Raw genomic sequence first — 25,515 nt, 5'->3', positions numbered from 1 at the left:
TACCGTTCCCAATTCCACCTTTTCCGTTTACAGTGGCTCCTCACCCCCACTCCCCGCACGCCGTTCTCAGGAAGGGCCCGGCCCCGCCGCGCCGTCCGCACAGCCTCGAGCGTTCCAGACGCTGCAGCTCACGCCGGAAGCCGGGCTCTGCCTCGCCGGAAGTCCCGCCCCCCTTCTCACTGATCTTCCGCTCAGTATCCCGGGCTCGGGAGTCTTCCGCCCGGACGCTTCCTAGCCTATGCCCAAGGTGAGAAAAAGGCTCTGGAGACCTGCTCTCACTCAGCATCGTTGCAGGGCCAACTGTGAACTAAGCGTTAGAGAGGAACTTTGCCTCACTGGGTTTCCTGTCCATTCCCGAGGGCTCACAAGTCATCTCCTTGATACTTCTTGTAACACCCAGTCTCCGAAATCTTCGTTTCCTCCTTTGCTATGTGGACTGCATCTGGCATTTATTGCTATCCGCATTAATCATACCTCAAGCAGCCGACATCCCTTGTCTTTCACATCAGCCTCCCCAAACCCTCGTTTGCAACTTCCCTACCTGCTCCTAGGGGAGCAAAATCTTGGTACACTTACAGCCTCCTCACCGCCCCCTCCTACACTAGGCATCTCTACTTGTCTCCTCTTGAGTCAAATAAATTGGGAGCCAACATGCTCATTCTTAAGTGTTCACTATATAAATGACTGAACAGCTTTGCGAAGCAGGCTGACATGATAAAATACACTCTGGTTACATGTATGAAACCCTTCGACAAGGCTGCTACTCTGCTCTTGACCAGGGACCCACATGCTGTTGGGCCACCATCCAGCATCCCCTCCCTTGCTTAATGCTAGTCAGCTCAGTCATGTTGGAGCTGAAACTTTGTGTCCCAACAAGAGGCCTACTTTTCCTAACCATTGGGTCTGAAGGTTTTTTTTTTTTTCCCTTACCCATATTAAGTATAATGCAGGCCTGATTACTTGAAGAACACTTGTTCCGAGATCCCTTCCCGAACTAGTTGTCTTTGACCAGATTTAAACACCACCAAAGGAATTTCAGCAAGCGGATACTATTAAACACGTTTTTTTCTAATTGCTTCCTCTGGTGGCAATATAGAGAATGGATCAGAGAGGTGCAAAAATGGATGAAACCAGAAAAAAGGATATTTCGGGATTACAAGAGATGCTTTGACTAGAATGTGTGGAAATAAAGCAGAGAACAGATCAAAGAGATAGAAGGCAAAATGTTACCAGTTTTAGGGCAAGGGCTCCAGCTCCAAGAGTTCCAATGGACTAGATTCAACCACCAAAAGTAGTGAAGGACAGAGAAAGATTTATTCAACATAGCCCCAGGAAGAGAGAAAGTGAACATTTCAGCCCATATTTGGGATACTGAGGTGAGCTATAGGTTTAGAGGAAGAACTGGGGAAGAGGGGATGAGAGGTATGCATAACTAAGAAATTTTGGTCAAGTGTGGTCTGGTTGATCATCTCAGCATTATCAAGTCAGTGCTGCCTGGAGTATAGATTTGATTTTTGTCACAAAATGTTTACCCATTAGTCCTGTCTTTCTAAGAATCCAAAGTGAGAATGGCTCAGAAGAAAGGAGACAGTTGCAAAAGAGGCAGAGATTTGAGATTTTTAATCCTGCTTTTAGTTGACTTGTGGGCCCATGTGAGTAGTCAGTGCTTTTGAATAAAGGCAGTTTCTAAGTACTTACTTTAAAATGTCTGGAAAAAAAACCCTGCAAAATACTGTGTAAGGGTAAGGGTAATAGGATGTTCTTCCATTGACAGGGGTAGATGTGGGAAGTGGACACTGACAGATGGGATCCCCTGCCCCAGGTGAACCTGCTGCTGCCCACCCTGAGCCAGCCCCTGCTGTTGGGCATCGCCCGCAATGAGACCAGTGCTGGCAGGGCCAGTGCTGAGTTCTACATCTGGTGGAGCCTGACTTCTGAAGAGGTGAGGAACTACTACCTGAGTGGGGATGAGGCCCATGAGTCTACAGGAATCTTGATTGTGGAGACACAGAAGGTACAGAGATTGCAGGGGACCGAGATGTGAATGGAGCTCTGCCCCTCGGCCAAAGGTGCCATCCTCCTCTACAACCAAGTCCGGGGAAATCCCACCTGAGTCACCCTAGGACCCCAGCTCTATTACCACAGCTCTGAAGACAATAAAGGACTTTTTTCTTGGAAAAAAAAAAATGTCTGAAATCGGTGATAGGTTAGAACAGAAGGCCTCAAGATAATTACTAGGTTTGTGCAATTAGTAGTGCACATCATGGTGTCATTCCCTATTATGTCAGAGCTAATGGTTTCCTCATCAACAAAACTCTGCTTGCCAAAGAGCAAGATAAGAATGGACAGAACTTCAAGAGGGGATGAATATAGAAAAAAGGCAAAAGACCCAATGAAGGAATGAAGAAGACATAAAGCAGATAGGAACTGAAATAGTCTCAGTAGGATTCTAAAACTTATCTTGATCATTTATACCCCTGGACATTTGCCACTGTGTCCCAGGTCTTTACAGATTTTCACAGTACTGACATTTAATGAATAATCAGGGGACAAGGAAAATTTTAGCAAAGAATTCCATTTTTCTTAGTATCAAAATTTTTTTTGCTAATAACCAATAAATCAATGAGAAAGTGATTTACTTTACCAGAAACATTTAACTTCAGGTGAATCTCTCTTCAGCTGAAGAAGTCAGAGTAGTGATCTACTTGTAAATCATCCAGGTCAGGCTTTTGTTCTAAAAGTTATTGACCAATTTTAAAGACGAGACAACCAAAAACTACCAGGGTCTTAGGAAGTTTATTTGCCTTAAGTTACATGGTAAAAGGTTTTGTTTGACATCAGAAATATCCTGCCTCCTGCTCTTACTATTCATACATATTGCTTCTTAGGTAGTTTCCTAATGTGTGCACACACATATAAACTCAAGTGACTACATACACCTCTGAAGCACAATTTGCATTGTCTATGCTTATCACATGTAAAACATGGCCTTTTGAAAAGATACTTTTAGATGTGTTCTTGAAAATCTAGGGTTTTGTGGGAGTACCCTGGGAATGATGATGAATGGAGGGGAGGATCAACATTGGGCCACTGGGCCACAGTCCTGCTTCAAAATAATGACCTGCTCTCATGTTTTAGATATTGGAGTATTATAGTTCTACATTAAAATTCCTTTGTAATCTGGTTCTGCTGTTCATAATCAGTTTGGAAAACCACTGTGCTTGATTAAGTACTAGGGTATGGATTTGATAATATCTAGAGTAGTGCTAAGACCCTTCACACCAGTTCAAAGGCACATAGACACAAGGCCAGAACACATTAAAGACCAAGATATTTGGAATCTAGAGTGATCACAAATTATTAAGCCTGAGAATGGTTAAGGGGGAGAATGTGAGCAGGCGATCAGGCACTTAAGTTGCTATCTACTAAAGTAAGATACTCTAGTTTCTGAATCATAACTCCCCTAGGGAAATCAGTGCCAATACGTGAAAGCTTATTGACGTCCCTTCAGCCACATTAAAACCAGAATTGTTGAAGTGACTTCCAGAGATGAAGTATTCTGGTGTGAAGTCCTTCACTTTCCTCAGAACTGCTTTACTACAGAATACTATGACCCTTCCCTGCTCTGACTGCTATCCTGTAGAGCTTGGACATGGACAATAGCCCAACACTAAATTATAATGCTTACATGAAAAACAGCATCAGACCAAAATCTCTCCTCTCCTAAAAAAATTTTTATGACTCACAGCATGTGAACAATTGGGAGTGCCCTCAATTAATTGCTTTTTAAGAAAATCTGTTGAGAGGCTCAAACTTGGACTCATGTATCATTCTTTGTTAGGCCAAAAGAACACTACTTCTTAGCACCAAAAATACTAGTTTCTCACAGGACCCAAATGCCCTGGCATATTTCCTTGATCCATTTGGAAGCCCACAGTACAAGCCCACTTCTAACTCAGGCATTGCCAACAGGTGTTAAATACCTGCTCCACAGTTTTAGAAGTAAATTATGCAGTAAAAGTTGCTCATAAGTCTTCTTGAATTATGTTAGCAATTCAGTTAATTCAATGAAGAAATTATAAATTATGATTGTGAATCTTTACTCTGATTAAATCTCTACTCAGCAGTTTTAAGCAAAGAATGTTAAACACAAAATAGAGATTGATATGATTAACCCTGACAGTTTTATGCTAAGGTACAAAAACAAATGCTTGACTTCAAAATCCAACTTTATTTACAAAAGTTCTCCTATAAACAAAGATGCTATTCTACCCCTTTAAAATATTATAACTCGTAAGTTTTCACAAAAAATCATTTACATAAGTTTTAATGTTTTACATAAAACTGTATTATGGAATGAACAAACAACCTTACAAGGTGGTCTAAGACATAAAACAATTTATCTAACATGAATGTTCTATTGACAGAATGAAGAATTAAGACTCACATCCTTTAGTGTCCTGCTCCAAGAAATGGAAGTGTGATAATTTGGGGGAGAGGTAAATGCTTCACAATAGAGTCTTCTTATATAGTATAGTTTAATTGTGACTGTTCAAGTTTGTTCTTGTGGGCTAATATTTATGCTGATTTTATAAAACAAGTCACCATTGTAAAAAGGGCACAGATTATTTCTACATAGATTTTTCTACCAATAAAGACGTAGATACTAGTATGGGCTAATCATCCAATTAATAAATTCATAAAAGAACTTACAACAAAAACAAAATCATCATGTGACTGACTTACAGAATCAAATTCTACCTGAAATCAGAGTATTGCCACTTATGGTATCTATACGTTTGAATTATTCACAGCAGAGACATTATCCAGACTAAATATTTAACCAAGGAATTCAAAATTATCCAAATTACCTATTTATCTTTTACATGTAGTAATTATTTTAAAATTCTTTAAATTTTATTGGAGGGATAAGCACTCTCACATTGTAACTAAGTCACAAGGAATTTCAAAACTTTGAAAAAAAAAATCATCCCTGAGCAGTGAGAGATAGAAAAATATCTAATAAAACAAAAGTGAAAATTCTGTATCTTTTTGACAATCTTTACTAGCATGAACTATTAACAGTCAGCAATCAAACTATTTCAATCCTGGAGCACTACTACCTCTGAAGATCTGATCTTTTTGTAATGAAACTACAAGTGCAACATTAAAAAAAAATCCGATGAATAGAAACTCTGGTTTTATTGTCAACTTTACATTTTTTCCAAGTCCAAGATCAGCTTGTTAAGAAATGAATGTTCTAGCAATGACCAAAGTAATAACTTCTGCTGGCATCTCATCTTCTGATTTCCTGTTTCTCCCACTGATGTTCAGCCAAATAATAAAAGCAATACAATAGCAACTGAGTTTACTATTATCAATGGCACTGAAAAGGAAAAAAAAGTTTGTTAATATAAAGAAAAATAAGGGAAAAATTAAGCAGTAGTAACTAGATTCTGAGAAAGATAGAAATGTTCAATATGTCATCATAGTTATAACAGACTACCATTTAAAAAAATTTACTGTACCATAAAACCCCAAATTTTATATTAAAGAGGGCTTGTGTAACTGGGAATGAGGGTCACATTGCACACTAGATCAATGTGAAACATCTGTGGATAGTGTTGGTACAACTCTGGGAGCACAAAAGCATGCTGGACACAGGCAGATAAACATGGCTGCACACTTGAGACTTAAAATACAGTGCAAAAATGATTCTGTAGTTTCATCACTAAATTAAAAATGAGTTTATTAACACTGAACCCAAAGTTATCATTAAAGTAGCTGAAAGAAAAGCCCTAATTACAATGTTTAAGTACAAGTGTTTGAACTCTTCTTTCTTGATTTGCTCAAAAATATTTTCCAATAGAATGGCAGATATAGGATCATTATTTTTCTTTTGGAAACCTTCCACAACTCTAGATGATTTTACAATACGGAAGCAACAGTTTCTAAATTACCTTATCTTTCACACTGACAAGTAACACACAGATTATACCACTAAGCATTTCATTTGCATCAACTGCCTTACCTAGACGTAAGAGGCAATCTAAGAAAGACACCAGTAACTTTCAAGGAGTAAAGCCAAGATAGAGAGGGTAAAAACCTCCCACTACAAAAAGAGTATGCAATAGCATTCACATTCAGAAGTTTTGCTACTTAAATCAAGCCACAAAATTAAAACGTCAGCGTGCTCTACAAGTTTTTCCTCTTACCTCTCATCACGGTTCTTACAGATCGAATAAGGTTCATTAGCTGCGATTTAATTCCTGGCTCTTCTCCGAATCCGCCGATTCCCTGGTCCGTTCCCCAGCCAACTACACAATATAAAGATGATTAGCTGTGTTAAAATGTATTATTCAGTGGCCTGGCTCCCTCATTAGTCATCTTTTAAAAGGTTAGTTTGAGCCCTCCTTGTTAAAGACTTAAAATATCAAGTTATACTTCATAAGATACTGTATCAAACATTTTAGTTTTTTCTTTGATAGCAGCAATACCGTATTTCACTTTATTTACATCTTGGTTGTATAAAATATACAGTCCGTGGCATTTGATTCACTGACGATGACTGCTGTGACATCTTTACTGGGCTTCACCTCCTTTTTAAAAATACCAAACAAAATATTTCTCAAACCAGAACTGAAAACCAAATCATAGTGCCAGGCTGAATAATCATTAGCTCTGTTTCTTTTTGGTATGGAATTTGAACTCAGGGCCTTGTGTTTGCTAGGCAAGTCCTTTACCCCTTGAGCCACACCCACAGTCCATAGCTGGTACTTTCTATAAACCAGTTCCTAGTACTTAACCAGTGCTAGGCCAGGTGGCTCAAGTGGTAGAGTGCCTGCCTAGTTCAAACTCCAGTACCACAAGTAATAGTAATAACAATAATAAACAAAATAAAAAGATTTTATAAAATCCAATGTAATTACCAATATGAAATTGCTGTATCTGAGAACCACTATCTACATTACTTGGGTAAATTTTCCTTGGGACACAGCATGCTCTAGAGCCTACTAGCAGGACACATCTCTTTTCACCTTTTCCTGGTCATTCCTCTTTTTGTAAGGTGAGGACCTTAGTTCATTACACCTGTTACTCTCTGTGAGTCTTTTACCTTCTTTTATGTTGTTTTTCAATTACAAACCGTATCTCCTTACTTTAATGTACTAGTTCTTTTTGTTGTTGTTGTTACAGTATACATTCCTCTTAAGACTTACATGTCCCTATTTTTGCAATCTGTCCTCTTATCCTCATCTCAGGTCTATTTTTCACTATTTCATATAACTACAAGGCTTAATTAATTCCTGACATGCCATCCCCTAAACTTGAAGACAGAGAAAAAGTCTTTTTATGAATGAAAGAACCAAGTATAAGGAAACAAGATATTACTTTGCTTAATCAGCTTTTATTTGGTTGAAATAAAGGCTAAATAATGGCTGCTTGCTTTTTTGTCACTGAGATACAGTAAACCCACCTTATTTCATGGATTTATTGCATGCAGTTTGACCAAGCACAGTCAAAAAAAAAAAAAAAGTTCAAAAACAAAATTTTTAAATTTCTGCGAGCATTATGTAGCTTAGTTAGTTGATGTGGAAAAACTCCTACATTATTGTCAGTTGTGTTTAAATTATTGTGTAATCTGCTAAGTGTTTCCTTGCCCGTCATTTTGTGAAAATCTGCCTTCCAAAAAGCAAATGGTGCCCCCAAAAGCAAGGTAAAAGTTAATGTGCGTAATTTAAGTGATAAAGTGAAAATTGTAGATTTACTGAAAGGTGACGTGTCTTCAGTAGAAGCTGGGGGTATTATGGGAAAAATGAGTCAAGTGTCTGGAGTACCAAATTAACTCCATGCATCCTGAGCATCTGAGGTTTTTCCTCCTTGGAATCATATACTGTGGATACTAAGGGGATCCACAACATTGTGGCATAAAACTAATGTCAAATTTAAGTTTACCACAGAGTTGATGTTTTACTCCTACTCACCCTTCAAAGCCTAGCTCAGGTTCTGCTTACATCCCTTCCAGTTCTTTCACTCTTTTGAAAACTTCCACACAGTACATACACGGCATCACAGATGTTACTACCACAACAGTTACCTTCTTGTGAGACTCAGTAGACACCACTGTAATCTTGCTGTTTCAACCCCTTAAGATTTTTCCCTTAAAGACACAGACCTTTCTACCTCAAAATTCTGTGATCAGTCACACTGCCTACTGAACAGAGTCCAAATTCCTTAAAGTGACATTCTGGGATATGTCAGTGTGTCCTGGAACCAGTCTCCCACAGACATTAAGAGACAACTGTATTCCTATCCCATTAACTGCTGTACATGTTAAAGGTAGCTTCTGATATAGGTGTTACTTCAGTGAAAGGATCTATCCTAATTTCCTTCCACATGTCATCAAAAACTTTTCTCTTTGCTCCCCAAATAACCCACTGATTACAGTGATTTTCATCTTCTTGGCTCATTATTCTCAAATGTGTCACATTATATTACAAATTCCTAGAGAACAGGGACTGCAATTTAGTCATCTTTCCACTTTTCCCCACTCACACCAGAGCAAGTACTTAGCAAATGTTTTCAGAATTAAACTGAATTATAGTAGACTGAGTTAATAAGGGATAAGGTAAAATAAGTAAATTTTAGAATCACAAATAAAACTTTCAAACAGCTTTTATTTCTTCTTTCCTTTTTTTTTTTTTTTTTTTTTTTTTGGCCCTTCTTGGGGGTTGAACTCAAGGCCTCATGCTTGCTAGGCAGGCATGATACCACTTGAGTCACTTCGTCAGTCCTGTTTGCACTGGTTATTTTTGAGACAGGGCCTCACTTTATGCCCAGGATGGTCTGCACTGCTATTCTCCTGATCTCCACCCCCCAAGCAGCTAGTATTACAGGTTTGAGACACCATGCCTGGCTTATTTCTTCACTTTTTTTTTTTTCTTTCTTCAGTACTGGGGTTTGAACTCAGAACTTACACCTGGAGCTAATCCACCAGCTCACTTTTTCTGTGATGGGTTTTTTCAATTTAAGGTCTCGTGAACTATTTGCCCAGGCTGGCTTTGAGTCATCAGCCTCCTGATGTCCTGAATAGCTGGGATTACAGGCATGAGCCATTGGTGCATAGCTAATTTCTTCATTTTTAAGACACCCAAATTAAAAGATGAACCAATCGTTCAATGATAGCTTTGGGGAGGGAGAAAGAAATTCTCCAGTATTAAGTGTACACATCAATCCTAGCTAACTTCAGAAATATGAAAATGTAAAATAATGTGTATAGCAGAATGAAGCATGCAAGATATAAACTGTTTCTTGCCTGGGAAAAATCGTCCTCCTATTCCAAACCTACCTCCCTCTCCTTGCCCTTTTCTCTGACAAGTACTTAAGTTGCTCTTCCATCATTGGTTCTTACTCTATTATAAAGTTATCATCTATCTTATTTTTTTCAAAAAGCTGTCTCACTTATCCAGGCAGCACAATCAGCATTCTCCACCATTTGGCAGACCTCTTTTTGTAGTTCAAAGCCTTCCAGTACTTACAGGATAGTAAAAATCATTTCATACATTAGTCTCTCTAGCCATCCACAACACACAAAATAGCCACTATCAGTTGTGCTATCTTCCAAAATATATAACCACTACAGAAAAATTTCTATGGGAAAGGAGAATGACTGAGGTAATTATAAACTTAGTCTCACTCATATTAAGTCTAATATAAAACTTCTGCATGATAAAAAGAAGCTTGGTTCTGGTTAAACATTACTTTGTTCTCAGTTTTTTCTGGCAACCCTACTTAAAAATGACAATAAAGGCAGAAGACTCCAGGAAGAGAAGTCAATCAAAATTTGGACAATTAAAAACTTACTTAGCTGGGCGCAAGGGGGCTTACGCCTGTAATCCTATGTACTTGGGAAGCACAGAGATCAGGAGGATTGCAGTTTGAAGCCAGTTTGGGCACGTTGCTCATGAGACCCTATTTCGAAAACACCCAACACAAAAAAAGGGCTCATGGAGTGGCTCAGATGGTAGAGCACCTGCCTAGCAAGTGCGATGCACTAAGTTCAAACCCCAGTACCGCCAAAAAAAAAAAAATTAAGGAAAAGCTAAACCCAAACCCTGCAGGGAGGCACACAATAAAAAACTAAAGTGACACATTCTGGGAGCCCACAAAGGTGAGGGAAATCTCACAATTCCAGTGTGGGCAACAGGGATGAAGATCGGGGTTAACTGAAAAGCCTATTAACAGCAGTTAAGATTCCCCAGGCCCTTCCCTTGACTGCAAGAGGGGAAGACTTCCCCTCTCCTACCCTATCAAAGGATAGGTGCTTACTCAGCAGAGAGGCTCTGGACCTGGAGACAGCCCTGGAGTAAAAGAAATGCCTGAAGACCAAACTGTAAGACCCTGCTTGTCTCTCACATAAGTCTGGATTTATAACATATTCTACAAGCAGAGAATTAGAAAATTACTCTGGAAATTGTCCAGCTGCCCAGGAAGAGACTTCATGTACTGACACTTGAATGGCCTCAGCTCAATGGAACAGCCAACTTCATTCACCTCGTGGTGAGGTACACCAGTAAACAAGCCTGAGCACACATGGAACTTCATTTCAACAAATCTTGCAGTGTCACACACTTAAAAATAAACTGATAGTTATAGGGAACAATCTTTAACATGGAAAGGCGGGTCAAAAAAATGGAAAAGGAGATGCTGAGCAGGAGACGATGCAAAAGTAAAAGAAAACATAAAAAAAAAATTTAGGGAAAAATTACTGTAATCATGCAATAAGTACAGCATGCCATAAAAAGGGAACATTCAAGGGATCAATAAGAGCTCCTGTTATATTACGGGAAAAAAAAGTTCAAAAGAAGGGGTTAAGGGTTGGGATGTGGCTCAAGTGCTGGACCATCTGCCTAGCAATAGAGAGGCAGAATTTAAACTTTAGTACCACCAAAAAAATTTTTAAAAAGGGATTAAGAGATCATGTTGAAGAAATGTACCAAATAAGGCAAAATTAAAGATTAGAGCATGAATATGTCAAAATAACCAAGTTCTAGAAAGAGCAAAGAAAACAAACAGGAAAAAATGATCAAAGATACTCCATAACTGAAATACATGAGCCTTTTCACCAAAAGGTTCCAATTAGAATACAATCTAATAAATGAAAAAAGATGCTCATATTGTCACATTATTGAAAATTCCAGATCCCTAAAAGTAAAGAGAATGAACAAAATGGCATGAGACTTAACAGCAACACTGGAAATGAGAAAATGGAACAATGTCTTAAAAATTTTGAAATCTGTTTCAATCTAGAAGATGACATACAATCCACACAGATCATCTAGAGACTTAAAAGTTATTTTTATGGTTCAGCAATGAGCCATATTCAGGGACTCAGTATATGTACAGACTACTGATATAGTCAGTAATTGGTTGAAGATGGACAAGGGAAGCATGAATGTGCTGCTGATCATACAATTGTACCAAATTCTCCCATAGTAGTTAAGTCAGTAACTTAAAACTTGGAAGTGTTTAAAAACAGTTGTTTTTGGGAAATGAAGCTCAGGTTGAGAAATGGGGCAAGAGATGTGTACTCTTTTATAACCTGCAGAGATTTTCAACTTTGAAAACTATACAGAGATTAATTTGATAAAAATAAATTTAAAAAAGAAAGTCTGTAAGGATGCTTATCTACTAGAGAATGAAGTCTTCTGCCATTAGTCCATCATCTCTAGATAGTGGACATCTTGAAGGCAGGGACAAGTTCTGTTAAGTGGAGAACTTCATCCATGAGTCACTTGGAATTTAAAATTATGTCTAAATGGTGCTATTGTTTTTGTCTGTTTGCTTGTTTGTTTGTTTTTTGGCAGTACTGAGGTCTGAGCTCAGGGCCTTGGAGGTGCTCTCCCACTTGAGCGATGGCTCCAGCCCTTTTTTGCTCTACTTTTTTTTTCCCCAGGGTTGGCCTGAGACAGTGATCCTCCTACCTATGCCTCCCATGTATCCAGCCACCATGCCTGGCTTGTTTGTTGAAATGAGGTCTCCCTAACTTTTTGTCCAACTGTGATACTCCCCATCTCCACCTCCCAAGCAGTTGGGAATTTAGGCATGAGCCATCACACCCCATTCTGGTTTTGTTTTACTTGCTTTTTTGTAATTTATGATTGCCAAAATTATCAATCCTTGGGTAGAAAGGACAATTTCTCAGATAATAAAAGGAACTTGTTTTAAGTACTATATAGACCATGTACCCAATTTATTAGAGACCATTAATTCCCAGCAATCTTTTTTCTTTTAGACCTGTTCCAAAAAGGTGTTTGTATATTTTTTAACATAATGAAAGAACTGACATCTGACTAATGTTAGAAAACATTAAACTGCTTTTTAACAAAACGGTAAGACTCTGTAACAGTAAGGTAAGCATCAGCATTTAAATAATGAAAACAAATGGTAAATCCCCAGTTAACTTAGCCTCGTCTCTATTCTTTTGCCACCAGAATGAAAAACAAAACAGAATTTTAGAAGGAGAGTACATCATTTGTCCAGATATTCCACAGATGAATACAAATGTGACAAATAAAAGACCAGGTGCTTGGGATTATCTTTTATTATAATAAATAGTTTTCCCTCCAACTCTACATTGGGAGTCTCAGTTGTTTTTCTCAAGAACCTGGCCAAAGCTTTATGAAGCTTTGCTTTTTTATTAAAGATTTAATTTTGTGACTTTCTTATTATGTCCATAGCTACAGAGCCTAGCAAATAATAAGACCAGCTACAAGTAGTCACTCCTATAATTTCAGGAATGAACTTATACAGAAAAGTTACTAATTGCAAATATCAAATATATTCTTCTGCTCTAACTTCAAAGTCACATACAAAATGGCAATCTACCCAGCCTCAAAAACCCTCAGCTTAGACACACTCTGAAGGAAAACTATTAACTAAGGTTCTGAGTTAGCAGACCCTGAACAAATCTGAGATCAATTTCCATACATGTAAAAGAGAATGCAAGCAATTTACTTTCAGTGTCATCAAGTTTGCATGTAAATCAAATGCTATCATAAATGTGAAAGTACCTAATAAACTACACAAAACTCTGTGAATGTTAAGAGTTTAAAGAATGCCTTCAGCAAAACAGATGAATGCTGAAGTAAATCTGGTAAACTTACATTAACTTCTTTAGTTCTATATAATTCCCAGTTCAGGATAATAATTCCATTTCGTCTCTGATTAAATTCAACAAATGCTATTTAGGAGTATATACTTAAAGTGAAACTTACATCTACATGAAAACATTCCTCAAGGTTTTATAAACTGTCATGCTGGAATGAAGTCTAACTCCTGTATGCCTTGTTCCTTTCTCTATACATAAATGCAAACCCAACTTACTAAAATTAATCCCCTTCAGAATTTTCTCTTTGTTACTCAAGTTCACACAACTCTTTCTATTCTAAAATCCAAAATAGTACATTGGTCTGAAGCAGTCATTTAAACCTTGAATCAAATAAGGCTTAAATAGCTTGTGATATTTTAATTGTTTGCTATGCACTGAATTGTACCTATATTCCTTCATATGTTGAAACTCTAATCCCCAATGTGACTGTGTCTAGAGTCAGGGTCTATAGGAGGTAGATTAAGGCTAACTGAGACCATAACAGAGGGGCCCTAGACCAGTAAGAATGTGGCCTTACAAGAGAAAGCGGTCTCTGCCATGTAGGAGCCACCTATAAGCCAGAAAGGGGTCCTTCAGCAGAACTGGACAATAATGACACCTTTATCTTAGACTTCCAGCAATCAGAACTGTGAGAAAGTAACTTTCTGTTGCTAAAGCCACTCAGCTGTACGATACTTTGTTATGGCAGCCAGAGCTGACCAGTACACTGTTTCTTATTTCTTTTGTATTGCTCAATAACCTAGTACTGGATATAGCAAATACTTGTCAAATTGATACTTACCACCACAAAAACTCTAATAAAAACACTTCTGAAGGTATTAAAATCCACTGTTTTTAGCCAGGTACAGTGGCTCCAACCTGTAATCTTAGCTACTTGGGAAGCTGAGAACAGGAGGATTGCAGTTTAAGGCCAACCTGGGCAAGAAGTTCAAAAGACCCTATCTCAACTGAAAAAGCTGGGCATGGTGGTATGTGTCAGTCATCCCAGCTACTGCAGGAAGTATAAGTAGTATAATCCCGTCCTGACTCACCCTGACAAAAAGTGAGACCTTTTCTTAAAAACAACCCAAGCAAAAAGGACTGGAGACATGGCTCAAGTGGTAGAGCACTTGCCTAGGGCAAGCTCAAGGTCCTGAGTTGAAACCCCACTATCACCTAAATAAATAAATAAATAAAATCCATTTTTTCCCTAGGGTTAAAAGAAAGTTAACATCATTGTGTAGAACTAGAACAACCAACACATTCTCTGCACTATGGTCAAATACTAGCTAATAAGCTATTTGTACAAATAATGGTCCTCAAACCAGGAATGTCAAGAATATGATAATGGTAGTTCTTCAGTTATTTAGAAAACACTCACTGATTGACAGAACTGTAAAGATAAGAGAATCTCTGTCTATTAGAGAAGGCAGAAGAGAAACTACAGAGTGCTATGCAGCCCATGAAGATGGATTAGAAATGGTTTGTGGAAAAGAGAAATGCCAGAGGTAGGCTTTAAAGGAAGGGCTGAAGAGTTAGCTAGTTGAAGCAAAAAGGGTAAGTCCCTGCAGGCAGTGCAAGACGTATGATTTAGTAAAAGTTCAGCCCTAGGAAAAACACCATGGTGAGAATGTCACACAGCTAAATACAGGGGAAGGAGAAGAGCAGAAAGTCACACAAGGAATCTGAATATTATGTTGAAGGCTACAAATATTGAAGAACTGCAAACTACCAAACAACATTCTAAGCTTTGTCTAGAAGGCAGAACAAAAAGAAGCAAAACTGGAGACTGGATGACAAGTAAAAAGGTAGACATAAAAACCTATGCAACAAGAGTTAGATGCATGCATAAGTAATATTTAATAAGTACTTAAAATACAGATATTTAGATACTATAAAATAATAGTTTATCCACATAAGATAAACCACTGTGGTATTTTCCTTTAGTTCTATGCTTCCTCTGGGCAGAAATGGAAATGTGGAAGACAAAGTTCTGGAAAGCAAAGTGTGTATCATTTCTGGGCCATTCCAACAGCTTCTTGGAATCTAGGGGCACGAATCTGTACACACAACCTATATATAAATAAAGACTGGTTGAGATGAGGATCTCACTAACTTTTTCCCCAGGCTGGCCTTGAACTTGTGATCCACCACCTAAATAGCTGGGATTATAGATATGAGCCACCACGCCCAGGTATATTTTAAAAAATCCACCTCTAATATTTCTGATATAAACTTCCAAGTGAAAACCAGTTTTATTAGGACAATGACTTTGAATATATGATTGAGACTATTCTACAAAATCTGAGATGCAATGGCATAACACAAATTTATGCTGTGACGAAAGAACAGAATTACACTAATGCAGGCGTCTTACATTATTATATTATTGGGCTAATCGAGACTTTGAAGTTTACATCTCCAACTAGCTTGTATATTAGTTTTAATAGTTTTTTTATATTTTTTGGATATAAGTCCCTCATCAGATAGAAGAGTTGCAAATATTTTTCTCCTATTCAGTGGTTTTCTTTTCATGTTCTTGATGGTATCCTTTAAAGCACAAATGTTTTTAATTTTGAAGAAGCCCAGTTTATTTTTTCCTTTGGGGCTTGTGCTTTGTGGCTGTACCTAAGAAGGTTTTACCTAACCCAAAGTAATGTAGTTTTATGACCAAGAGCTGTAGAGCTTTTGATCTTGCAGCTTGTAAGCCTATGGTGTGGAGTTAGTTTTTGTGAATAGAGTGAGGTAGAAATCTAACTTCATTCTTTTTCATATGGATATTTAATTGTTCCAACACCATTGTTAAAAAGACTATTCTTTCCCTTTAGAATTGTTTTGGTACCCTTGTTGAAAATCAAATAACCATAAGTGTAAGGGTTAATTTCTGGACTTTGAATTCTATTTCATTGACCTATACTATATTGTTTTGTGGTACTGTAGTAAGCTTTCAAATCAAAAAGCCTGAATCGTCCAACTTATTCTTCCCTGTTAATCAATTTGGCTATTCTGGGTTCCTTGCATTTCTTTTAGGATCAACATGTCAGTTTTTCCAAAAAAGCTAGCTGGGATTTTTGGCAAACAATGCATTAAATCTATATTATTAAGTATTATCATCTCAGCAATATTAAGACTTCTCATCCATGAACACAGACTGTCATTACTTTAACCTTAGAATATCTTTAATCTTCTCTAATTTCTTTTAAAAGTGCCTTGTACTTCTTTTGTTGATGTATTCTTAAATATTTTATCTTTTTGATACAATGAATGAAACTATTTCCTTAATTTCATTTTTGATTGTTTATGTGCAAAAAGACAATTGATTTTTATATATTTTCTTGTATCCTGCAATTTTGCTGCATTTGTTCATAACCCTAATCTGGTAGTTTCTGGAAATCATGGGTTCATTGGCTTGTGGCCAGATCGCTGCAGTCTCTATCTCCATTGTCATATGGTTCCCTCAGTGTGCATGTTTGTGTGCCTCTGTATCTCATGCTCCTTACAAAAACACCAATCACTAGGTTTGGGTCCAGCACTTAATTTGATCACATCTGCATAGCCTCTGTTTCCAACTGGAGGCATCAAGGATTAGGGCTTCAGTATTTTCTGGACAGGATTCAACCCCTGACATGATCACAACTGCTTTACTGTATAGTGTAGTGCCTAAAGAGATAGACTTGAGTCAGAAAACCTCAGGAATAAAAACAGTAACTTATTTCTTAGGGTTACTGTGAGTTACAAAAGGTAATATATGTGAAGCACTTGATAGAGATCCTGCACATACTAACTGCTACATAAATACTAGCTATTATCACTATTACACACACCCTGTCTGCTTGCTCTATTCAGAATGGTTCTTCCCACATCCACCCCTCTCCATTCCAGTCTGTTATCCATTTGGAGGCTGGAAAGAGCTTCATAACACAAATCTGGTCATGTCACTACCTTTCTTGAGTCCAATTTCACATGCCAGTTTTCACACTAGTTCTACACTGCTTAAGGCGCTCCTCAGTCTCTCACCTTCTCCCAAACCTTCACCTTTACCTGGTTAATGTTTACTCACTTATCAGATTTAGGGTTAGACATATTTGCAGATTCACAAATCAGCATCTTGTAGTATTCTGCATACTTGTTCTTGCTACTTATTCATTTTTATTTGAATTCCATTAGCAGGGTGTGGTAACTGCTGTAACTTCAGCTCCTATTACATGTGCCTGGCACATAATTTGTGTTCAATAGATCTCTTCTGGGTAATAAGTGAAATGAATCAATCTTGCTGGTGCGTCTGAGTTTCAATGATTCACAGAGAAATACTTGGTATACTACGATGAATAATTCACACTGTCCGTATCTTGCCTCAATTTTGCCTCATACAGCAAGAAGCAGTTGGCCCAGGCTGGCATGGTGATCTCCTGGCTGTAGGTTCCAGCAGCCATAACTCACGTCTTCATCTTTGTATTTCTAGGGTCCAGTACAGTCCTTGATACATTGTAGGCACCCAATAAATCGTGCAAACCTCTTAGAACACGGGTGGCCTGCTGTCCTGATAATTCCCAGTCCTTTCCCTGTCCTATTAACCCCAAAGCCTAGGAAGCCCTATCGCCCTCCATCGGTTCAAATCTCAATACTAATACTCAAAAAGGAGCCACGCCCCCTCTTCCACCCCCAACTCTTTAACTCCAACCTCAGACCCCAACTTTTCGATCAAAAAAAAAAAAAAAAAACAAAATCAGCAACAGGAATATTAGTGACCGAAACTAACCGCAGGCTGAGTGAACCCGACGCGCCTCTGTACCTCCCACCCCGGGCCGAGGGCCCCTCACACAGGGGGCATCTGCTCAACCTTCACGCCGCTGTTGACCTCAAACCTCTGACAGGAAAGTGTCTCGGCTGCCCTGCATGGAAGTCGCTCCCCTCATCCCCGGCTGCGCCCTCGGCTGCAGTCGGTCCTGCCGGGTTCGTCCCCTCACGCGACCCCGACGGGGTTCGTCCCCTCCCCACCCCCATCAGGGCCCTGCCGCCACCTCAGCCTGTGGCCCCACTTACTGTTCTTGAGGAAGCGCTCCTCGTGCAGCACGGCGATAGCGTTGACGCAGAGCAGGGCCGCTTGCAGCAGCGAGTACAGTGTAAAGGCCATGGTTGTCCAAACGCCGCCCGGAGGCCCAGCCGCTCCTCTCCCGCCGCCACAGCGGACGTGGCGCGGCCACAGCCGGCGCTCACCCCGACGGAAGCCGGCGCGGCTCAAAACGCGCTCTCCGAGAAGCTCCGCCCCCCTAAGATCCGCCCCCACGTTACGTCAGCAAGGCGCGTCCGCCTAGCTGCCTAGATTGACACTGTCCATCTCAGTAGCCCCAAGCGACTGTTGAACAATAGAAACGTGGCTGCTGCCGATTGACAGGAGCTGCATGTGCAAAGACCGGGTTTCAAAGACTGAGAACGAAAACAAGGATGTAAAATATCCTATAATTTTAAGCTGTTGATCATATATTGAAATAGTATTTTTAATATATTGAGGTAAATAAAACATTTTACTAACATTTTTACCGTCTTTGTTTAATGTGGCTTTGAGAACATTGAAATGGCTTACATATGAAGCTTACATTATGTTTCTATTTGGACAGTGCTGCCTCAGCTGCTCCCGAGAGCTGTTTGGGATGTCAAAACTCCCTTTTTAATGCTGAGGAAACAGAGGCTTTGACAAATACAATTTTTTTAAAAATAGCAATAAAATAACATAACATAATTCCCATGAGAAATCTTCTCTCCTTGACCAAATTCAAGCCAGGATCCTCTGAGCCCTCTTCTGAACTAGGCCTTTATGTTGGCCTACAAAAACTTTAGAATTGCAACAAGTATTTCATTCATCCCCTTATCATCACATTAGAAAACCTAAATAAGCATTAACAACATTTCTAACAGTTCACAGCTGCATTGCGAGGATGGCCCTAGCCCACCTTAAAGTGCTTCCCTGAGAAAGTTCAAGGCTGTCAAAATAATTTATTGTTTATTCTAGTCAACAGCTAGAGACTGTCTCCTGACCCCTCTTTCCTACAGCATTAACTGAAAAGGGCTCACAGTGCTGAATCCTTCCTCTGTGTCTTTGAGATATCTTTGTATCTCCTATGATTCAGGAGCTCCTTTCCTAGAACCTGAAAGCCATCCCTTTAAAATTAATTGTCAGGAAGGATTGGGCCTCTGTCTTCCATTCTCTGTGGGAGAATAGGATCCTAACTTCCATAAATGCCAAGTGATAGATGAAACTGGCCTAATTGCATTTCCACTGATCAACTGTTTATAATATTTCACTTCTCTGACTCTACTGTGTTCCCCTTCCTCATTATCCCTTAAGGCACCAGTCACCTCTGTAGGAATCCTAGTTGAATTCAATTCATACGGGGCCCTCTTCCCCATTACATTGGTATTTACTTATTAAAATCTGTCATTATCATTTTAACATCTGACTTTGCTTGTCTTTGACAGCATCAGTAAGAGATGCTTGGTTAGACTATGCTAAATTTTTAGACGTTGTTTGAGAGCAAATAGGTAAAGTGATCACTTCCTGAACTTCTCAAGGTCCCCTAAGATCAAAAGGAGGGAAGTACTACATTCAGTTCCATAAAGGAATTGTTACTGCTGGAAGAGAGAGTGAAAAAAAACTGAACAGTTAAGTTCCCAAGAAGAAAGTAAACTTAAATAGGTCAACTAGGTAGTATTTACCGGGAAGAAGAGATGTATTATTTCCCACAGATGTACATTAAACATTATCTCCAAAATCTGGTTCTAAGTGAAAGTCAGGTAGAGAGAGAGACATAGGAGGATAAAATAAACAGAACAAAAGAAACAGCAGGATACTATCAAATCCTCCAGTATATCAAAGGCCATAAAACTGTAGACACTGGTGATGGTGTGTATCTTAGTCTGTTCAGGCTGCTATAACAAAATACCATGGATCAGATGGCTTTTAAACAACAAGAAATTTGTTTCTGTTTCTTATAAGTTCTAGAGGCTGGAAGTCTGAGGTCAGAGTGCCAGCTTCTGATAGAGGCTGTTTTCCTGGTTGTGTAACAGAGACAAGGATCAAAAGAAAACAGACTAGGCCTGAGTCCTGAGAAAGTAGCAGGGAGGTAGGGATGGCATAGCACAGAAATAAAACCTGAGAAATCTGAACATGAGAAAGGTCATGTAGTACCAGGGAGTGGAAAGTCACAAAGCACTAGGATAACGTAGCCAATAAAATTAAATATAACCCTTTATGATTAGACCTTGCTTTTTGCTTCTGTAACCTGTTTGCAAGGGTATATAAAGTGAGACCACTTTGTTCTTGAGGTTCAGTCTTTGGACACAAGTCCACTAGGTCTGTGCTGGCACAATAAAACGTTGCTTCCTGCTAAATTGCCTCAAGAGTCCCATATCTAAGCTAGCAACCTCCTGAAACAGTTGCAAATTGCCGACTTCTAGTTGTATCTTCACATCCTCACATAGTGGAGAAGGAAGAAGAGAACTCCCTTAGAACTCTTACATGAACATTAACTTTTAATGAGGTCTCTAACCTCAAGACCTTTTATAATTCTATAATTATCTCCTAAAAACTGCACCTTGTAATGCCACACCATTTGGGGGTAGGGTTTCAACATATGAACTTTTGTAACACACAATCATTTAGTCCATAACAGTGAAGGAAAGTTATTCTGAACGTGGAGAATGGCCACTCTAGGATTTCTGCACTAAGCTGGAGGAAGGGAAGGGCATCTAGATGAACTTGTTTGGAAGCTTTCACTTCACAGTGTGTCATAGTTTTTATTAGACTATTTACTGGGGGAAGATAGTGAAAAAGGGGATGCTATGGTTTGAGTATGGTTCATCTCCTCCAAAACTCAGGTTGAGGGTTGGCTGCCAACATAATAGTGTTAAGAAGTGGTGGAATCTTTATAAGGTAATTAGGTCAAGGGAGCTTCATCTTCATGAAGGTATTAATGTAGTTCCTGTGAGAATGGGTTAGTTATCATGAGACTGGGTTGGTAAATATGAGTTACAGTTTTCCTTGGGTCTCTTTTGCCTTTCTTCTGTATGTGCCTGCTTGCTCGTCCATTTTCTGCCAAGAGGTTGTCATCAGAAGCCAAGCAGATGCCGCTACAATGCTCTTGGACATCTAGAACCATAAGCTTACAAATCTTCTTAAAATAAATTTCTAGTCTCAGGAATTTCATTATAGCAATAGAAAACTAAGGTAAGGGACAACATGGATGGAGTGGAGGTGTAAATGCAATTATGCCATTCCACATGCCTCCCATAAGCTATCTCTTCCTGCTGCCACTGGGTTACAATTTACATGATCTGAATCTTTTATTGTCAAAAGAATCAGGTTAACCTCTCTGGGCCTCTGTCACTTCATCTATAAAATTAGGTGATTATCATAGCTGAGGCCCCTTGAGCTCTAAAAATCTAGCAAAAGCAGCTTAAAATATAAAGTAGTGAACAAGTACTAGTGCCATGTTATCTGATTCATTATTTTTCAAAAATCCAGGCTTCCAGCTTAAGCTGATAAAAGCAGATTATGTTCTTTAAAAGAATTGCTCCTATGATGTCTTTACTTCCAAAGAAATACAAAAGCCTGGAAATTTTATTATATATTTATGAAGTAGTTGTCACGGTAAAATAAATCTGCTTCTTAACAACAGAAAACTAGATAAAATGCGTATTCTTCATCTTAGCAGCTCGAAAAAAATTATTGGTTGTGATCTATTTAAGATTGTAACTTGGAAGCTGGGCACCAGTGGCTCATGCCTGTAATCCTAGCTAATCAGGAGGCAGAGATCAGGAGGATTTTGGTTCCAAGCCAGCACAAGCAAATAGCTCTCAAGACCCTGTCTCAAAAAACCCCAACACAAAACAGGGCTGGCAGAATGGCTCGTGGTAGAGTACCTGCCTAGCAGGTTCAAACCCCAATACTGCAAGAAAAAATTTATAATTTGGGCTGGGAATGTAGCTTAAGTGGTAAAGCACTTGCTTATCAAGGACAAAGTGTTGAGTTCAATCCCCAGTACTGCCAATCTTTTTTTTCTTAACTTACTGCTTGGTGCCGAGCTTCTGATGTTGATAAGGTTTTATGCATTCATGTTAGTTGCCCTATCAGATCCTTCTGTTGGGAATGAAATTTTGTTTTTTTCAAATTCAGAGACAGATGTCTCTCTGTGTTCTTCGTCAAGGTACTTTATTTTGGTTTTCTTCTCTTTGGACTGATAAGTGGCACATTGTGTCTCCTAGACCATCTTGCCACAGACTTTCTTTGTAACTCTTAATATAGAACCAATGATCTCATTTCTTTGACAGCAATCAAGGAATTGGTGCCTCCGATGACCAGTGGGTTCCTTTAGGTAAGGGACAACAATGGTTAAGATTACGTCTAGGATAATTTTCATATTTGACCCTTGATTAGATGTGGGAATGGGGTGGATATAGTATTCATGGGGAAGCAGGGTAAGTGTAGGATCCAAACTTTACCTTTTAGAGTTAAAAATGCTCCACAACTCCGTCTTCATATATATATATGAGAGAATGCATTATTGAATTCAATTTTTTACCCTTTCCTATATCAGTACTTTTGCCTTATAACTATGCTGATCTTCAAAACTTTGGATTTGGCCATACAACTTGCTTTGACCAACAGAATGAGGAGGGAGTGACACCATGCCAGCTGAAGCCTCAATAAGTCTTTTGTGTTTCTGCCTCCAATATTGCCATGAAAACAACAACAACACAAAACCATGCAAGGACAGTTCACTGGCCCAGGAGAAGGACGAGGGACACATGAAGCAGAATCAAATCATGATAGCCAAGCCTAGCTTAGATCAATCAATACACATTCAATTGCAGAGCCGTGAAAATAAGTGGTTATTTTAAGTCACTAAATTTTAGGTCTGTTTGTTTCACTATACTTTCAAAGCAACGGATCTCTTCTGTATCTATAGACACTCACTTTATCCTAATTCATTCTAGTGGCCTAAGTACATTGATATTCCCTGAAGATTCTCACATTTCTATCTCTTACTTGGAACTCATCCATTAAGTCTTGGCTGATACTTCTAGCTGACTTACCATTTGGGTGTCTAGTAGATATTTCAAATTTACCTTGTCCAAAACTGAACTCCAGATTTTTCTTTTGAAACCTACTTCTACAGTCAACATATTTCAGTTAATGGTCACTATCGTGGTTCAGGGAAAATTCCTAGGATCATGATTGACTCTATCTTTTTCTCACATATCCAATCCAAAAGTAAACCCGTATGTTCTGCTTTAAATGAACATATGCTATTGTTTGAATGGTCCCTCCAAAATTCATGCTGAAATTCAGTTGCCACTGTAACAGGAGTAAGGGGTGGAATCCTTAAAAGGGGATTAGGCCTTAAGGACTCTTCTTTCATGAATGGATTAACTAATACTGTATGTCAAGAGTGAGTTCATTGCAAAAGGGCAAGTTCAGCTGTCTTGCCTTCTCTTGCTTTCTCTTTGACCTCCTGCCACAGTTTGACACAGCAGAAATTCCCTAACCAGAAGCTGGTCTCTTGATTTTAGACTTCTTAGCCTCAGGAAATGTGAACCAATGAATATCTTTTCAGTACACATTGCCTAGTTTGTGGTATTCTGTTACAACAGCACGAAATGGACCAAGACAATGTATAAATGTATGTCCACTTCTTGGTGGTCATGGCCTTGCTCCCACTGGGCAAGGGAAGAGTCCAGCATCTCTGCATGCACACGGGGTCTGAAGTGGTCACATATCCACGCTAGGGCTCTGCAGGGACAGAAGCAGGAGCTATGGGCAGGACCACCAGCACCCGCTGGGTCACCTTGGAGGTGACAAGAATGAGAACATCATTGTGGTGAATGGTGTCTGGCTTTCAGAAAATGTGATTGATCAAAAGAAGGAATCCTGTCCACCTGGTTCAAAGTCTCAGCAGTATTCTGATATTTATGGTGCTTCAATTTTGGATGAATTGAAGAGTAGCAGAGGAACTGGCATTGAAGCAAGCCAAAAAGAAATCTGAAAATCAGAAGCAACTGAAGTAAGCCAAGGACCTGGAGCAAGAGAGGGCTCCAGCCAATGAGCAGTTAACCAGAGCTATTCTTCCAGAAAGGATATTGAGTGAGGAGGAACAGTGGAAGGCAAAACACCTGGTTAGGCAGCTGGAAGAGAAAGGCCAAATGATAAAGAAGCAGGGTGTGTTCTACAAAGAGCAGTTGGCTGGACTGGAGGAGAGGAGCTCAGAGTTCTACAAAGTTCCACCGAGCAATATCAGAAAGCTGCCAAAGAGGTAGGAGTGAAGTTCAAGCAGTATGAGTATTATCCAGTCTGTGTTGATCTGCAGGCCAAGAACACCCACCAGACTCTCAGCTGCTCTGCTCTGGCTTGCCAGTACACCCTCTGTGTCAACCATGCCAAATAGAGCATGCTTGAGAAGGGAGGATAAAAATCAACTTTGAGAACATACAAAACTCCCTGAACGTTAATGCCAGAGAAGGAACATTTTTTTTCTCCGATTAGAAAATAGCCCAATTAAAGAGAAGATCACTGAAAAATGGATTCAACAAAATCATATTATGTTTTGATCAGCAACAATTTGAAAAGCCAAGCCTAGACAGGGACCAGTCATCAAACGACACTGCTGAGTATGAATGAAGGCAATTTATGATGTACACTAAAGAGGAGAGCAGCCCTCTTCACCTTTTTATACTTTCTGTTTGATTGCTACTAACCATAAAATGTTTTTCCTCACACCAAACCTGCCATCGATGGGTCTCCTTTCTTGCAAAGCCAAGAGGAGACATGGAGACCAAAATAATTGGAGAAGAGACCAAGAAAACATAGCTGGGACAACCGTGCTGGGTAGAATTTTCTAGGCTGTGGCTTGTTGGTGTTTTCTCTTCTTTGATTATCAACGAGCTAATTCATTATAACTTAGTATGATGATCAAGCAAGTAAGAAGACAACAAGGAGAGAAAATGTACCTCTTTTACTGGAATAATGTTTATGATTGCAAGCGAAATAAGGCATTTTTATCAATATAAAGGCAACCTTGGCTTATTCAACCTCTATCATGTACTGACAACTTTACTTCACTCACTATCAATAATAAATACCTTTTCTGACAAAGAAGAAAAAGTATATCCAAATCTGATTGCTTTGCACCTTCTCCTCATCTAAAATCCTGGTCCAAGCTCACCATTCTCTTTTGTATCGATTGGTGTAGTATCCCTCCTGACTGGTCTCTGTGTTTCTACTTTTGCTTCTCTACAGTTGATTCTCTTCAGAGCAGCCCATGTACTGTGAAAAACCAAGTTATGAGAGCAAGTTATTTGTTGAGAGAACTGAA

The 25,515-nt window shown here is 39.1% G+C and overlaps 2 protein-coding genes, 1 long non-coding RNA gene and 1 pseudogene across 4 annotated transcripts in view; 2 read left to right on the top strand and 2 right to left on the bottom strand.

Annotated features, from left to right (window-relative positions):
• Positions 1-165, bottom strand: part of Hdhd2 (haloacid dehalogenase like hydrolase domain containing 2) — a 34,497-nt gene extending 34,332 nt beyond the window's left edge. The window contains exon 1 of one of the 2 annotated variants that reach the window (XM_074069870.1): positions 45-165. The gene's annotated coding sequence lies outside the window, so the exon portion shown is untranslated. Of the gene's footprint in view, positions 1-18 lie in introns of both variants that reach the window. The other variant, XM_074069871.1, reaches the window with a different exon arrangement.
• LOC141422476 (uncharacterized) lies at positions 162-3,610 on the top strand. Its single transcript, XR_012447038.1, has 2 exons — positions 162-247; positions 1,775-3,610. It is a non-coding gene; the product is annotated as an uncharacterized lncRNA (long non-coding RNA).
• Ier3ip1 (immediate early response 3 interacting protein 1) lies at positions 2,781-18,397 on the bottom strand. The gene is made up of 3 exons (XM_020172482.2): positions 18,191-18,397; positions 6,216-6,317; positions 2,781-5,386 (listed from the first exon to the last, which is right to left on the bottom strand). The coding sequence occupies exons 1-3, from the start codon at positions 18,279-18,281 to the stop codon at positions 5,331-5,333; spliced, it is 249 nt and encodes an 82-aa protein (XP_020028071.1). The 5' UTR covers positions 18,282-18,397; the 3' UTR covers positions 2,781-5,330.
• A 5,562-nt stretch (positions 18,398-23,959) lies between these two features.
• LOC109692085 (MICOS complex subunit MIC19 pseudogene) lies at positions 23,960-24,612 on the top strand (annotated as a pseudogene).
• Positions 24,613-25,515: the final 903 nt, after the last annotated feature.

The sequence above is a fragment of the Castor canadensis genome, chromosome 4 (assembly GCF_047511655.1).
Source record: "Castor canadensis chromosome 4, mCasCan1.hap1v2, whole genome shotgun sequence".
Taxonomy (NCBI): Eukaryota; Metazoa; Chordata; class Mammalia; order Rodentia; family Castoridae; genus Castor; species Castor canadensis.
Note: the sequence above shows the minus strand (reverse complement) of the source record. Positions and strands in the feature narration are given on the sequence as shown.